Below are 17,695 nucleotides of genomic sequence, written 5' to 3' on the forward strand. Positions count from 1 at the left end.
AAGGGTTTCTCTAAAATGCTCAGCATTTAGTATTAAAACTGTAATGAAGGCCAAGTTCCAGCTAATTGCTTGGGAACAGTTTGGTTTGGTTGTCTTTCTTGTTGGTCTTTGCAATGGAGGTATATGGGATGGGCAGAACAGTCATTCATTTCAAAGGAATCCTAGTAGCTCCCAATGTGTTACTTGAGCTTTTATAATACCTTACTTAAAAAAAAATAAAAAAATCATGGGCTCTACTTAAAATGAAGAGCAGAACAGATAAAATAGGGAGTCAATGTTGAAGCCCACCTGTTCTGCAAGGAATGTCTCACTGAGTCAGGTAACTTGCCCATCTCCTTCAACCACGGCTAAACACACCAGATGTTGTTAGCTTCCCTTTTCAAAAAGAGAAGTGTATTACTGTTCATGGAAACAATCTATAATAATGAAAAAGCAATTCTGGAAAAAAGTGTTGGTTTGCTTTCCCCCTTTGGCCACTCACGAGAGCACTGGTTTCCTTTCAGCCTTGGCAATGCTTTTATCAGGATTGCAAAGATTTGGATCCGCTTTGGCTTCTGCCCAACAGATTAGGTGTAACATCAGTAATGCTGCAAGAACCGGTCTTGCTCATGCTCATGCGTTATGGTAATATCCGTGAGCAGGAACAAACATTTCTAACTTGGACAACACAAATGAAATCTGCTGGAAAATGGAGTAGATTTCCTGCATGAAGGAAATGGATGCCACATTTAGAAACAAGTACTACTAGAACATTGCTGTTCACTATTTTTTTTACATGAACTCAGAAGTCTAAATACCCTGGTTTTGGCCACTTTTCCCTTTTTTCCCCTCTTGTTCTGGAAAGGAACATTGCTTATGCTCCCACACAGGGCTGTCACCAGCTGTGAGGTACACAAAGCCATCCAGTGCCACCCAGCATAAAGGCTACTCTCCAGTTGTGCCCTGCTGCTGTCACTGCAGCACCTCGTACCTGGGCTTGACATACACTCAGATGGTACTCTCTGCTGCAGAAGTCATAGCTCTCCCTCTAATCCAGTACTGATAGGTGTTCAAACAGGCATAATGAGGGTTTTTAAAGGGTGTTGCCAGTTGGGGATGGTGGGTTTTATTTGGGAAGCTGCTGTTCTGTGAAATTCCCTCCCATACCTTCAATTTCAGTAGAAGATACAGAGTACAACAGGAAGACACATGACGTGGGATTCAGTTCCCTAAATAGATGCACCCAGTGTCATTTGAGGCACCCCCAGAGATTTAAGCCATCAGCACAGTTTGCAAACAGACTACAAGGCTTCAGACCTTCAGCTGTTTGGCATGAGTGCTGGAGGCCGAGCAAGACACCCACAGCATCCGCAATGCCTTTGAACACTTACAAACAAGCACTGAATCCTGCCCAGAGGGTGGGATTTAATTCATGGATTAAGACGCTTACATATAAATGGTTCCATGTGTATTACATGTCTGAGTGCCCGCTACAGTGAATGACAACCTTGCTGGTGGAGCTGAAAGGGAGCTGGCCAAATATAGGTGTCTCCTTTTGGGGAGCTGCATAGCTACCAGTTTGCATCAAGGTAAATTTCTAGTTGGTCTTCAAAAGATATTTTTCACAAAAAGCACCCAGGAGAATCTGTATCTCTGGACATATTCAACAGTCAATGGGAAATAATCCTGAGCAACTCGCTCTAAGTGCTGCCACTGCTTTGGATGGGAGGTTGGACTAGCTGAACTGCCAAGCTTCCTAAGACTTTTCAAGTCCATTCAGCAACACTCCACTAACTCCAAGAGAATACTGAAGTCATTTTAATTTAAGTGTCTTATTCAATAAGCAACATCCAACCCCTTGTGTCTAGATCCTACGTAACTGATGGCATAAAGGGGATGTAGAAGCAGCACAGCATTTGCAGAGGGAAGTCATGTCTCAAAAGCCTGCTAAGAGGCTTTGAAGGAACCAGTAAGTGCTCTGATATGGGTAATTTAGTTGATTTTGTGTATTTGGTTTTCCTAAAAGTGTTTAGCAAAGGCTGTCACATGAAAGGTTCTTACAGAAACTGAGCTGCCATGGGATTACCGGGAAATTGTTTTGTCGATTAATGAGTGGTTAAAAGACAAGAAGCAGGTTGGGAAGAAATGGGCAGTTTTTGAAGTGGTGGTGATTCCCCAGTATAAACAACGTGAAAAAGGAGGAGGTGATAGTGAGGTGACAGAGTGTGGATGACACATTATCTAGAATCACAAAAACAAAAGTAAGTGTGAAGTGTCATAGAGAGATCTTGTGATAATGCATGACTGTGTGAAGATGGCAGATGAAGTCGCTGTTGATAAACATAAAGAAATGTGCATTGTGAAAGACATCCCTAACAATAAAGACACAATGATGACCTCTGGGCGAGCTATTGCCAGGGAGACAAGGAAGCTTGGTATTGCTATGCTATTGCTATGAATGAAATTCCAAAGAAAAGATAAAGAAAAACATCACTACACGACAGTGCACTGCAGCCTGGGCCCTGTGCACCTCAGAGCAAGCATAATAGAAATAGAAATCATAGATTCATGGAAGAATAGAATAATCTGAGTTGGAAGGGACCCACTAGGATCATCTAGTCCAACTCCTGGCTCCACACAGGACCACCCAAAACTCAGCCCCTGTGTCTGAGAGTGTTGTTCGAGTGCTTCTTGAACTCCTGCAGCTCGGTGCCGTGCCCACTGCCCTGGGCAGCCTGTCCCAGTGCCCGACCACCTCTGGGTGCAGAACCTTTCCCTAACCCCCAGCCTGACCCTCCCCTGTCCCAGCTCCGTGCCGTTCCCTCGGGTCCTGTCGCTGTCCCCAGAGAGCAGAGCTCAGTGCCTGCCCCTCCGCTCCCCTCGTGAGGGAGCTGCAGGCCGCCATGAGGCCTCCCCTCGGCCTGCTCTGCTCTGGGCTGAGCAAACCAAGGGACCTCAGCTGCTCCTCATGTGTCATCCCTTCTAGACCCTTCACCATCTTCATAACCTTCCTTTGGACAATCCCTAATAGTTTTATGTCCTTCTTATATTGTGAATGGAAAAGGTAAGGTTAGGGGTAGCAAAGTTGATTAGGCATGGAACAAGCTCTGTAAGAGGAAACGTCTTTGGTATAGAACAGGAAAAGCTGAGAAAGAATAAACTAAGGGTGTCTATAAAATCATGACTGGTGTACAAAATCAGAAATGACTTCCCTTTTTCTCACAAGTGACCTGATGTATGTGTAAGGAAACAGGTTTACAGCATCAGAAAAAAATGCTTTTCTACCTAACCATCAGTAAACTTTGGAACTCCCTGTCTCAGGGTATGGAGTGAATAGCAGGATTCACCTTAAGGTAAAGTAGACATTCAAACCAGATTAGATAAATTACACCTTAGAAATGGTTATTTTCCTCCACTGACTACAAAGGATGGTTATGATGAGTTTGTAGAAGTCTCTGCTAAACGTACACAAAAGTTGGTTAAGATGAAGCTCACCTCTAACCTCTGCTGGAAATGATGGATTACCATAGTCATGTATCTTTGAGAACTATGGTCAAAGCTGCTGCAGAGAAAAATCTGGTACAGGGCAAAGACATCGGCTATATATCCCAAAACTTAGTTTAAGTCTGTATCTCCCAGGATGGTATTCCACACAGAGCCTCTTTGCTGTATTGCTGATTTATTTACCCATGTGTGGGGGATAGCCGGTGCTTTCTCAAGGGAAGAAGTTAATTTTTGGCTTAACTTCACTGCAATAAGAAGAATTTCCCAAAGGATTCAGCTGTTTGAAGCACACAATGTACTGGTACTAGCACTAAACCAAGAATAAACACAGCCTACCGGTTACCCCTCCCTGTAGATGCATAGCTCTTTATATTTGTTCAGCATGCAAAACACAAATACCAACCCCGTCAGCGCTCAAATTTTACAGCAAGTTCTAAAAACAAAACCCCCAAGGTTCTTTGCATAGCTTGAGAAGTCTCTGTTTTTCATACTGTATAGGGGATGGCAGTAGCTCAAGATAGCTGCAGCTACTGTATAGGTGCAGCAATAACTGTGCTGGTAGGGCAGCGGATGGGGCAGTTCTTTCCTGCTGCCCCCAGGTTGCTGAGGGGAAGATGGGCTGGCATCAGGAGCAGGGGCATGCCACAGCTCTGGGTGTGCTGGGATTCACACAGCACACCCCTTGCTGATGGGATTCACACTCACTAGTGTTAGCTGGAACTCAAACCCAGCTCTTTTCAGAGCCCGAACAGCCAATGCTCAGTCTGCCTGAGGTAGAGCCATAAATACAAAAACAAGCATAAAAGCAACAAAGCAATGCCCCTTGACAGCAGCTGAGACACTAACCTACCATCTGAGAGCACTGTAGAAAGTGAGAGTATGTTTATCTGTGTAGCACGAAGCAAAAGTAAGTGTTGGCCGCACAAATTGATGTATGCACAACTGATGGCTTTAGTGTTTGCCTAGAAGATACATAATGCTCCAGTAGTTACATAGTTAAATGTATTTCTCATTTAGTCCTCCATCTGATGTTACCAGAGGCTTCAGAAGGCTATCTTGCAGATGAAAGGCCTCCTAAATTACACCACCAGGAAAATAGCTATGATGGTGCATATATTTTGCTTCCAAGATGAAAGTCACCTTCTTACACTGAGAAAGCCACAGATATTAAAACATGCAACTACATAAACAAGGTTAAAGAATGTAAAATATGATTCTTCTGATGGTAAGGCAGTGAATTGGACCAGGATGGCTTCTATCTTGCTGTTTATTTATATTTTTCAAGTTATTTTCAGGTAAGTGGCAGACTGTCTGGAGTCTTCTTCAAAACACAAGCGAAGTTTTAGCACACGATACAGCACCATGCAAATTGCCATAGCAGGGCTGCCTAATCCTAAAGATGGCCTCTGGTAACAGCCAACAATAGACACTTCATGCAAAGATACAGACCTTCATATAATGGACAGTGTTTATGGGAAAATTACTTCCTATCCCCAGGGAAAAGACTGGTTATTTTATGCTGTGCAGGAACCTTAGTAACAGTATTTTCCAACACCCGTTCTAATCCTTCAGTGAATCCTGCTGCTATTTTAAATCTGAAACCTTGGAGAGCTCACACCACCCATTTTGTGATGCTCTGACCCATCAGCCTGCCCTCCCCACAAACATCTCCCTGCCTTCAATGTTACAGAAAGAGGGACCATTTACTCCACTTGTTACCTTGCACGCTCTGTGATGCACACTCATGGATTACTGAAGTAGAGTCCAAATTTTTTCCCCTCCCTGTTGGACAAGCAGGATCTCTGTAATTTAGTCTTTTTTTTTTTTTTCCCGTTTCATCTTCTGGCCTGAACATGGAGATCTGTCTGGAGCAGTGTGACCCCCCCCCACCTCCATCAGTGTTGGAAGCTGCACTGGAAGAGGCCACACACCGCAGCCAGAGGTGGCTGCAATCTCTTTTTCTTCTCACAGCAGATGAAGCATGGACCTCTATGGGGTCGGCAGGACACCTGAGCCCCTCTTTGTCAGCTCCACCTGGACACCTTGGGGATTCAGAATCCAGCCACGGAGGGAGGAGCCCACCCACCCCCAAATAAAAGCAAAGCACCAGCTACTAATGCTGCATTCACGATACTGTACTCCACAGACAATATGACTTTATTCACAAATATGATTTTTACAGAGGTAGAACAAAATACTTTGTATAATCTTTTTCCTTTTATTTTACTCTTTTTTAACTATATACAGAAAGAATATAATAGAATGACAAGAAGGAAAAGGTTGTAAATGAAACAATATTATGCCATCAAATACAGTACAAACAGCATGCAAGGACAGCTTCAAATGAAATCTTGCTGGTGTAAATTTATTTCTAATGTGGTAAATGAAGAGTAGTAAAGAGTCATGCTCTAATTGGATTGAGTATGCCACAGCTCTGCAATTTTGTTTTAATTATTTTTTTTTTCTTTTACAATAAACCAACAGGATAGCTTTCTTTTCACTGTGGTGGGGAATGCTTTTGTAATGTCCAATGTAATCTTAACAGAAAAATATAATAATCAGATCTACAAAGTGTACTCTCATTTAAAAAGCAAAACCATAGAAACTGTACAGTTTTAAAAAGCGAATTATCTCAACTGCTTCTTAAGAGAATTTTCTAAACAAAGAATAAAATATGCAGAATAAAAATTAGGAGAGCTATTGTTCTGTAACAAAGCTAATCAAATACTTGTTTTCTATTCCAATAAACATTTTTTTTAATTAATGACTATTCTGGAAATTATGGAGTGGGCTGGATTTTATTAATGTTCCACTTGACTAATAAAGCATGAACTCCTTACAGGTACTATAACTGTCATTCCCCTGGGGATGGATGGAGATTGGTTCTGCATGCATGCTAGAGACAGGAACAAGATTTAGGCATTGGTGTAGATTTTAAAAAATATTTTAAAGTGTTTTAAATGTTTAGTAGCATCTATAAAAATAATCTTGCATGTTTTGCTACTGAATTAATATGGATATGGGATTTTCTGGGATTTTCAATTCATTCTTGGCCCTCAGGATTGCCCAGGACTTCCACTGGATGTTACCCAGGCTGCACCAGGTCCCCCCACAGATAATGGTCAAGGGCAATGGTTAGAATTCATGCCTGAAACAAGCGAAGTTGACAGCAAAACCCACGCTGCTTTCCCCCAGCAAGTGCCAAACCCCAAAGATCTGGGCTTTGGGGAACTGCGCTGTCCCTTCCCTCTGTCCCTCCAAATCCTGGTCGTGTTGTGGGAAGGGTGAAGACTGGAGAGGACAGATGTGCTCTTTGTTTCTCCTACAAACTGCCAACAACTGATGACAACCACCTCCCCATCCCATGTTGACACCTTCTCGGACTACATAAGCATGCATTTATGGTCCAGTCACTGCCACCTTCCTTGGTGCCAACCAGCCATGCTCAATGCCATGCTTGGGGGAAAAGTTATTTTCCCTCTGCTTTGAATAGTGAAGAAGGAATCTGAGCACTGGGGTTAAATCATCCTCCTGCAGCTCCCCCCTTAAATGTCATTAAAAAGTGCAACCGCATAAACAGCACCTGTAGATTCATCTTCATCAAGAACACGAGGACGGTCAATATTAAACACATGCTGTTTATGGCTGCACGTCAGGCACCAGCCCAAGCCTCAATCACAATTCGTTTACTAAAGATCAAGCAGAATATTGAACAGGGAAGAAGTGTGGGTCTCATTTGACCTTGGGCTCTTGTATCATCTTGGCTTCCAAGAAGAAGCTCTTCTGCTCAACTCCACCTGTGAGGGAACATGGGGCAGGTCCCACCTCCAGTGTAATTGGCCTTGGGCAGCCTGAACAACATCCTTTGCCCATTTGCAGTGAGAAGGGTAAAGAAATACCTGCCCTGCATGAGAAATCTACCTCTGGGGCTTCATCAGGTTTGTACTTCCATGGCTTTGGCATCTCCCTGAAAATGGATTGTCAAACCCCTCTGGATCACCCTGGTGCGACGGAAACTACATTTCACTTGTAGGCTCTGCAGCAAAGTCTCACCCCCAGAAGCACGGCATTTATTGAGAGGTATCAACAATATCCTACCTGCACAGATGAAATAATCTGTGAGGTAATTTACATTCAACAGAATAAGCCTGGCACCTTTTTTTTTTTTTTTTTTTTTTTTTTTTGTGGAAGAACTGTGCAAAACATGGCTGAAATAACAGGATTGTCAATGACATTCAGTGGGAGATATCCCAACCCTCTAAGTAACACTGCATCCTTCTGTTGTGTAAACCAGGCTACCAGTATGAATAAAACAATACATCCCTGCCCCATTAGCCTTGGGGAAGATTAATGCCCTCTAATTTACGCTAAATAAACTCCAAAGCATGAAGACCAATATTTTAGTCCCACACTCAGCTGCTTGTGAATTAATAGGGATCACCCTGAAATTGCTATTATGAAATGCAAATATTTGCAAAAGAACAATTAAAAAATATTCCTGAAGTGCAAACGAACGGCTCGTCAGCCATGTTTGTGGTATGCACAGGGACAGTCAGAAGGCGAACACTAATGAATCCCAGGGCAGAAATTTGTGCTAAAAACCCATTATCCCATTGGCAGTAGGTAATGGTACAGCATCTTGCACTGGGAAATAATTTTATCTGACAATGGGAGGGCTTGGCTTAGGATGCCCTAATTCTGAGTCCTTGGACTGTTTGTATGGATATAACTACCTGTATTTTCAGAAAGATGCAGTACATGGCTCACAGTAAATCTACTTCAAACACTTGCTGATACTGCTCAAACTGATCTCATCTGCCCTGATCTGCAATTTTGTGTTAGCTAAAGTAATAAAAGAATCCTGTTAAACCTAAATTATCAAATGAAAAAGGCAATTTTCTCATTCATACTCCATTAGTTTTTTTAGTTATTGCTAGGAAAGCTCTAAAATGCTTAGGCCATAAAATAAACATGTGGCTTAATGTACAGTATGTGTACTTAAGAGGATGATGGCATCTGCAGTAACTGCTCTGTACTGCCATAGTAATGGGATGCACAAATTAAGCAACAGCACATACCAAGAAAAGCATACAGAAAAGTATGGAGAAAAGTAACAAGTTTTCTGCTTGTTTTTTTTAAATAACTCTTTAATTGCTAAAAAGAAGAAATCACCAATATTCACACCTACAACACAAAATTGCAACATGGTTGATTCCGATAGATGCCTGTTACCTCTGTGCCATCAAAACTCTCCAATATTGCATTTTTAACATTTCACTGATTAGAAGTTTATAAAGGCTTCCCCCTTCCCAAATTAAATTCAATTCTGTATTTTCCAGTGCTGAGGTAAATCAGTTAGCCTAATATAGTTTCAAGCATACTACACTGTTAAGACTTTGGAAAAAAAAGAAATTCTTAAATCACAGAAATGCAGGATAACGTATGAAAAAGTGTCCAAGTGTTCACTTTTGAAAATGAAATTCAGAGCCTATATCACCTCAGAACATTTGATAATGTTACTCTCAGGCCCTACGTTCAAACAAATCAGAGTACTTGCCATCAGTAGTTTCAATCCCTTTAGCAGAGTGCCACAACTAAAACTGTGAATTCATATAAGCAGAATTGCATAACCAAGCCATTTACAGACATATTTTAGCATTACTTCACAACAGTAGGCATTAGGATTTTGAGAACACAAGAATCTCTGAAATTCAACCTGTGTGCTTCTTTATCCCTTAATGGTTAAAATAGGCATCATTCAGAACAAGGAAAGAGCTGAAAGGTGCAACAAATGTCTGGCTCAGACAAACTTGATGAGAATCATACAATGCAGACCTGTGATTCTTCCTTCAGCCAGGCTTTTACAGAAATATACTTTCCTGGCTGAAAAGGATGGCACAGCACAGCTTTACAGAGGGAAATGCAAAAATATAAAGAGGAGAGTCCCATTTGCTTCCTCAGTAATCCCTTAAAGTCAAGAATCTGTGTCCATACCAGCTCTGGGCATGTACCTGATGGCTGGAGGTGCGTCTAAGCTCTCCTGCTCCGCTCTGTAGGTACCTGTCCAGAGCTGCCATGCTCACTGTCCCCCAGGTTCCCATTAACGTGACCAGCTTGTTCTCCCCAGTTGCAACAACTGTGAAGGCCTATTTACTTATAACTCAGATTTTCCTCCATTCACAGCACAAAGCTGAAAAGTAAACAACAGTTAAGAAAATGTTTGCTTGCCAAAGCCCAGCATGAGAAGGTGCAAGCTCCCTTTGCCAGAGCCTGGACCTGTGTTTACTCACACCCTCAGCACTGCTTCGTGCCCTCGCTCGGCATTGTGTAGGAACAATCACCATCCCCTTCAGGCCCCCCACTCTTGTTCAGCCTTTGAGGAGTTCCAAAATATAACAAAACACTGTTTTCTGAGACTATATTGACTGCACTAATTACCCACAATACTGTATATTTGCTATTAAGAACATGAATGTGTGCTTTCAAAGAGTGACGTTCAGGGCTTCCAGGATGTGAAAGGAATTAGATGGTCTATTCTGTCACTTAATCCGAGGCTTCAATGTACTTTTTAAAATTTATTTTAAAACCCAAAAAACCAGAATACACATTCTAACTGTTGAACTTTTACCAGCTAAAGGAGTTTGTAAGGACCCTATCACTATGTGGTTACAACAGAAGATACACAGTTAAGGTCAGGTTGTGGTGTCCAAGAACATTCACAGGGACCGAGGATGAGGAAACGAGGAATGGATCCTGCGGGAACCTCCGGGAGAACGAGCCGCTCACTGTGGAAGTGCCTTGAGTATTGCATTCACTTCTTCTGCAACTGCTGTCAAAGCAAACTCAAACTGCTCCTGCGGAGAGAGCAAACGCACATGCTGAATAATAACACAAAAAAAATTCAGACAGCCTGGCGCACTGTTCTGCAGCCAAGCATCCTCAAGACATTGCTGAAAATATGAATATGCAGGATGAACTGTACGCTGCAACGGAAAGGAGTAAAATGTTTGGGGATTATTGACGCTATGTAACACGTTTGACAGCATCTTGAAACCAGAGTCATTTTAATGGAGAAAAATGTTGGTAGCACAAACTAAGCTACTGGGACACAATGATGTATTGCGATTGCTTGGTCAGAAGCGTTTGGGAGTAGTTGATCACCAGCCATTTCCTTCTGACACAAAGATGGAAACTTGTTAACGTAGTTGAGATATGAAACAGGTGAGATGCTGCAAAGGAGAGCCTTTGGCTTCTCTCAGGACTGTTTCTAGCAGAAATCAGCTAAATAACTATTTCCTCACATTATATCTACCATATAAAACAATATCTGCTTTTTCCTTTGCCTGTTATTTTCCTTTTTCTCCTTCCTTTTTTAACTACTCTTCTGCGCCCACAAATTACCTAGCAATGTTTAGTCCACTTTATTCCTGCTTAGGGAAGACTTGGGAACATTTCTGCTGCTAATTCACTGTAAGCATAAACCAAAATTACTAACAGATTTCTGTGCCGGGTTAGCAGAGGTGTGAAGGACACAGGCAGGGATGGCCACATCTAAGTGTGTCCCTAACATGCTCCTGAACTCTCTAGTCCTACAGAAGGACAAAGGAGCTTTACTTCCTCAGGGTTAACAGGTGTGATATTTTCTAAGCAAGTAATCCTTCTCAGAAATGTGGCTTACTGAAATATCTGACATGATGATTTTCTGGTTATTTCTTATCAGAAATGTGCACAGTTTACTTGGAGCATAAGCAAATCCAGGATACCACTCATGGACTGTGCAAAAGTATTGTGATTTTCCAGAAGTACTGCAGCAGCTTAAACCAAACGGGGCTAGGAGCTTTCAAAAAACCAACTCTGAGAATCGAGGTATGAGATGCACCCTGCAAAGATCACTGCCGGGATGGCGTCTGTGCCTCCAACTAGGAAATGGATGGTCCGGCAGGTGCCTCCAGCAGGAGCTGCCAGGGCCGTGCGGGAAGGATGCAGGTATGGACACGGCAGTGGCACATGGCTGCAGGACGCAGCCAGCCCCAGAGGTGATTACTGGATTAATAGCAGTCACTTGCAACAGTGGAAATCTGCAGCAAGGATGAGAGAACAAACTACAAGTAAACAACTCATAGTTCATAAATGGCTGCCTTCTAATTCCTGCATTTCATCATCACTCTTCTCTGCCCTGCCTTACCCCACTGCAGAATAATCTCCCGTGTGGAGATGCCTCAGAGAGAAGCGATGTTAAGCCCAGTTCCAGAGAGGAAATAGAAGTTTAAAACAGAATAATTTCTCAGAGAAACCAATGTTCACGGATTTTGCTCTCTGCCTGGTGCTGTCAAAGTGGCATCCTTGCGCATTTGCTGGACTGCATCCAGCAGTTTTTAATCAGACATCAATTCACCCTAAAGAGTAGGACTCACCCTCATTAGGCACAGAAAATGGTGTATACGCTTGCCCGTGCCTGCCTCAAGGTCTCTGCAATTAGAGGAGACGCTGGAAATGCTGGTGGCCACCCAGGAGCAGCAGTTATATTCTGAGCAAGAGCGCACCGAATGTGTGAGAGTAGCTGGAGGGCAGAGGAGGCAGAGGAGGCATTCATCTGGACGTGCCATGCCGGAACCAAACTGGTGCCACAGTAGTGAGGCTACCTAACGTGCTCTTCATCTGAGTATTTTACTGTGAGGAAAAGCTTGTAATATAGGGACTACAATCCTTTAATAATAGTCCCATTGCTGAAAATAACTCTTGAAGTCTTTCACTCAGGAAATGTGCCCTTAAGCCCTGTTGGTCCAACACATGTCCACCTCATTGTGAAGAGCTGCCAGCCTGGAGACCTGGGGCGCCTCTGCCTCTCACTGATGGGTACCCCACGGGGCACCACTGCACCATCCACGGAGAAGCTGCTATCTCACATGAGGACTTGGACTGATTAACAGAAACTTCCAACCTCAGCCGTTGATTTTGGAGACAAGCTCAGTGGGGACCACCACCTTCCATTAGGCGTGACCCTAAATCAGTGAGGCTGATCAGAGCATCTTTACAGCCAGAGCTCAAAACTGACTGTGAAACACTGCCATAAAGGGGACAGCAAAGAAGATGCACGAGATATGTGAGGACTTGGTCTTCCTGGGATGGTGCAGCTGCGCTCTTCCCCGTCCTTCCTTCTGCATAATACACACAGGCAAAGTGCAGATTGTGCAGCTTCCATTGACGTGTGCCCCCACCATCCAAAGAAAAGCCTTCACACCCCTCCCACACCGTTGCAGGAGAACAACCACAGATAGATAGAAGTAATTTCAGCAATTTTGAAGAGGCTCAGTTTGATATTTTGTACGGCTCATTCACATGCACTATTTACATATACAAGGTTGACTTAGATATCTAGGCTATCAGAAACAGATAGAAATATCTAGATATTTCTAGGCTTTGCTTAGAAGACAGAGCTGGGCAGGCACATTGTGTTGTCAGTCCAGCTATAACGCAGAGGCAACATGAATATATTTAGAAATAATATATTTAGATAAAAAGAAAAAAAGCTACATTTCATTAAGACTTCAAATAAAAATTCCCTGGAAAACATACTAGGTGCATGCAGCATATATGCCAAAATAAAGAAGCTAAACATTACAGATTGCACATGGAAAGATACAGGAGAGAGAAAAAGAAAACGAAGAATATTTTTCTCATCACAGAGAATACACTTCCTCCTTCATTATTTTTTCCTCTCACATGTGGCATATCAATTCTATTTTACGATTCCCCTGCAAAAAAATAACAAAACCACAAACCTTCTATTATGCTTCTCAGAAATGCAGAATGTCGTTATGATAATTTCATTACCATTTATTATATACAGTGCTTTTGAATTAAAGATCCCTACCAGAAGACAAAATGTTGCAAACAAATCTTTCACATGCTTATTGAAAATGTGGAGCGCTGCCTGCTGGAAACACAATAACATTGCTAAAGTAAGTTGGTGTTTATTTTGCCTAGGGATATTCTGTAATTGGCATTTCTAACCTGACTTTTAATCCATTGTTTTAAATTACTCCAGGAGTCTAATATTCCTCATTTGTATTCAGCTGGGAAAGCACAGGGGTTTGTTTAAATCCGTCAGAAAAATTCTCTGGGGATAGTGCCTTGCTAGCATGTAACCAGATATTTATAATTTGCAAGACATTAGCTTGAATAAGTGATTTGGGTGGTTTTGAGAAAATGACAATGATGGAAGAAGGAGCAAGAGGAGAGATAAGCAATATCCTGAGAAAATTTTTCATCCTGGTGAAAACACTGGATACATTTGCCTTTCTGGAGCTCTTCCAGATAAATGTTTGGAGGGGAGAAACATGTCTTTAGTGAGCTTTTCATGGGACTCGGGTAACTATTTCTGAGCTAACTAAGAGAAGTTGTTCACATAACCTCATTCTTTGGTTCCAGAGCTATGTTTTTTCTTTTGTTGAAGGCAACAAGCTGTAATTTCTCTGAACTGAGAGACAGATCAGAATCAGAGCTCTGTATTTCTACAGAGCTGCCATATAAATTGGATGCATTTACAGAGTAGCTCAGGACTTGCATCTTCCCTCAGAATAAATATATGTGACATTGGATTCTGTATGCTATATCCATTTTTTTTTCTCAGTCTGAATAATCAAAGCAGAAGAAAAATTTGTGCAATTTTGTGTCTTGCTTGCTGATAAAGCTTAGCTAGCTTTGGCTGGCTCATCTTAATTTTTCATGCACTTACTTAACTGGTAAGTAATAATTAATCCTCCCTTCCCCACCTCTCCCCTGTTCTCCAGCATCACTTCTAATATTAGTGGGAAGATAAAATGATTAAGAAGAGATTCAGAAAAAGATATGAACCAATGATTCCTGCAAAACAGATTTATTTCACCTTTCTCCCTCAGCAATTGCAACACCCTACATGCTGCAGATGTTCCGATCAGTTCCTGCCTGACCAAGACAGAGTGCTGTCACATCGCTCTGGATACTCAGTTTGGGGTTATAACTTTCATTCAGTATTTTACAGTGTCATATTCAGATTTATTTGGCCTCCATGTCACGAATAGGTTACTTTATTGTCATATTTGAAGCTCTTAACTTGCAGCAAATACCCCCAAATATTCCACACATCACTGAAAATCACAATAGAAAGTTTCATTCCTGATGTAAGGAACTACCATCACAGTATCAGCTATCTTTAAAAGTTACAAATTACATAAAACTTCGAGACTATTACAACTGACAGTCATTATGGAGTAAGATATTCAACTCACCACGGGGTACAAATGCAGTCACCATGCTACATCCATAAAGGACATTGCCTTAGGCATGGCATAAGCTTTTCCTTCAGTGATACTAAAAATGACTTTATTTCCCTAAAAACTGTATTTTCTTTAATTCAAAACTTTCTTTTCAGAAAAAAAAACCATCAGCAGTTACACTTTCTTTAACGAGTTGAAGCCTTTTAAAATATTACATGCACAGTTAGGCAGAGATACACTAAGAAAACAATCCATATTCAGGATTTAAGCAAGAACATTTTTTCACGTACACATTTTCTTTAGTAGACTATAGAGTGCTGTCTTGATTGCCCTTCATATATGGTAATCAAGATAGATGTCGGAGATGTTACAAGAAAGAGCAGTAAACACCAAAGAAAGTAGCCTAGATAAATCTTCAGCATAAATAAACCTCAGTTGGTAGGAAGCCAAACAGAGTAATCAGCAAGCGACCTGTGTTAAATTAGGTCATACCCTCTCTCTTCTGTCATGAAAACAACTACTGTGAAAGACCTTTAATGTATTTAAAATCCCGGTGGATTTATTGACAGTACCTTTGTCTGGACCATGCCTGGTCTCTGGTCCCTCAAGTGCTCCAGGGTAGCAGCAATATCAATCTCTTTAGCACCTGCAACAAACCACAAATTGGGCTGAGTTCAGAGCACAAGATAATCCATGCCGCATCTGTCAATCTCTTGCTATCAGCTTCCCTTTGGGCTAACAGTCCGACTGAAAATTATTACATCCATCTCTCAACAGACTTGGCAGGCAGCTGCAATTTTTGTGTTCATATAGAAAAATAAGACGTCGGGGCAGTTTTTATTAACATTAATTCAAGAAAAGCCAGAGAAAAACAAATTCTTAAGAACGCCCCTGTACCTAGAGCAGAATATATTTAGCAGAACCTCAGGGTCCGCTGGGGCCATGCCACCGAGTGCCCCTTTGCCACTTCTAAGAGTAGGCCCGACCCACACAAATATTCATGCTGTTAAAACAAGGTTTAGGTGAACTTTTGCCACCTGCAGCTGAGATCCAAGAGCCTGCCAATGGCTTTCTAGCCCAGGACCTGGCAGCCTCTTGCTGCATGAGTGCTGTTTGAGATGGCAAACCCACAGCATTTTCTTTAGGTTTTACTTTAAGCGTCTGGACAGTGCTGAACAGCAAGGCCAGCATGCAGGAAACAGGCAGGCAGAGCCTAACTGCTGTGGGGACTGGCTCCCTCCCTCGGTGCAAACGGAGGAACTTTCTTCTAAAACATCATCTGTGGAGAGAAAAGCGAGTCCTCGTCTTTCTTATCATAACCCAGAGAAACAAAGGGGACAGTGCGATGCTGTTTTACTCCTCAATTTCCTCTTTACTTTGAGATGCTTGCCCCCCATTTTCCTTGAGTGCCTAACCAGATACTTGTTATTGGAGGGGACTGAGAGGAAATCAGAATTTGGGTTCCTCCTGTCAGTCCCTGTATGAACTGCAAGAGTAGAAGCAGGGCTGCAAACCCTCACTGCTGAGAAGTTCAGCTGGAGTTTGGCTCTCTTGTGTCTGTCCCCTTCTGCACCTTTCAAGGACATTTCGCATTGCCAAAGCATTGGGCAGGTGGGCAGAGGGTCAGCCTGACCACGGTGTGACTGCCCCATATCCACTCCCCAACCCATACTGCCCCTGTTGTTTGCGCATTCTTCCAGGGCAGCTCTAGAAGGATCACTGATTGCAAGGGCCTCCTTGAAAATATGTTCTTCAGCTGTATCAGCAATTGAATTAATTAATTCATTAAATGTAACAGTGACAACTTAGAAAAGGTACCTGACATAGATATTTTTGCTAACTACCACGGTTTGAGGCATCAGACATTACCCACGCCCCATTCCCCCCATACATTGTACAGGAATTTATGGGAGAGTGTGCTGGACAAAGTAGAAAACTTTTTTTTTTTTTAAAGTAAAAACAAAACAAAACATAAAACCACATCCTTACAATGGACCAGAACAATACATACCAACATATGCTTTGAAGTCTGAAAACAGTGACAGTAGCAATAATTATACCTTAAGTGTGTTGTAGGTTTTACAGTTGCAATTCATCTAGAAACGATCAGTACAGGTACAACCTTTGTAAACCCTAGCACTGGTGTAACACAGTAGCTCATTTCAGTGTTCGGTCTCACACACACACAAATTAGGTAGGAATTTCCTGTTCCACCACTGCCTTCCATGGGAGCAGAGCTATGTGAGTACTGCACGTGGTTTACAGCCTTACTTGTGGCCTCGTTAAATTCCCAGGAATTAAAATCATCTTGGCTCAACATAAAAGGAATTCTCTTTCTCAGAAATTAAGATATGAGACACTGACATCCATGGACAAGGTTAATCGTGGTCCTGTATGAGCCACCTTGGTGTGCTGCAAGCATGAACCTGGAGAAGATCGTCCCAATGGAGCTGGCATGCTGAGTGTCACCTGGGCTTCCCTGTGGCTGCAGACATGTGTGTTCCCCCTCCAGTGAGGGATGCTTTTTATTTGAAACTACTCTAGCCTGAGGACAACACATTAACACATTAGGAACGGGGAAAAGGTTCACGACAAGACCTAATAACACTCTTTATTGGCCAGACAGGCTCCTGAGCCTACCTTTGATAGCGTTAATTCCTCCATCTCTGTGATGCAGATTGCAGGCATTTACTAGTGAACTGATGCTTACTTTTTTATCATCGTTAACAGAATGACACGCCTAATAGTATGAACAATGCCTGATCATAAAACCCTGATTTAGCAAAACACCAAAGCAATACGCTTTTGCACTGGAACGTGAGAATAGTCCTGGTGCTCACTGGGAAGTTTGCTTTCAAGTGTTTTGCCAGTACAAGCCTGAATCAACATTTTTTACTGATCATGGTCCCCAAACCCACGGGTTGCACCCTCAAGACCTTCTGATGTCCCCAGCC

At 42.3% G+C, this 17,695-nt stretch overlaps 1 protein-coding gene across 3 annotated transcripts in view; it reads right to left on the reverse strand.

Moving 5' to 3' along the window:
• Nucleotides 1–5,603: 5,603 nt before the first annotated feature.
• The window catches only part of PTPRN2 (protein tyrosine phosphatase receptor type N2), a 646,903-nt gene continuing 634,811 nt past the window's right edge, over nucleotides 5,604–17,695 (reverse strand). For all 3 annotated transcript variants that reach the window (XM_066991452.1, XM_066991450.1, XM_066991449.1), the window contains 2 exons: nucleotides 15,314–15,387; nucleotides 5,604–10,337 (listed from right to left, as the gene is read on the reverse strand). In XM_066991452.1, the coding sequence (XP_066847553.1) occupies nucleotides 10,266–10,337; nucleotides 15,314–15,387 (146 nt within the window). In that variant the 3' untranslated portion in view covers nucleotides 5,604–10,265. The remainder of the gene's footprint in view (nucleotides 10,338–15,313; nucleotides 15,388–17,695) is intronic.

This window comes from Anser cygnoides, chromosome 2, assembly GCF_040182565.1.
Source record: "Anser cygnoides isolate HZ-2024a breed goose chromosome 2, Taihu_goose_T2T_genome, whole genome shotgun sequence".
NCBI classification, from domain to species: Eukaryota; Metazoa; Chordata; class Aves; order Anseriformes; family Anatidae; genus Anser; species Anser cygnoides.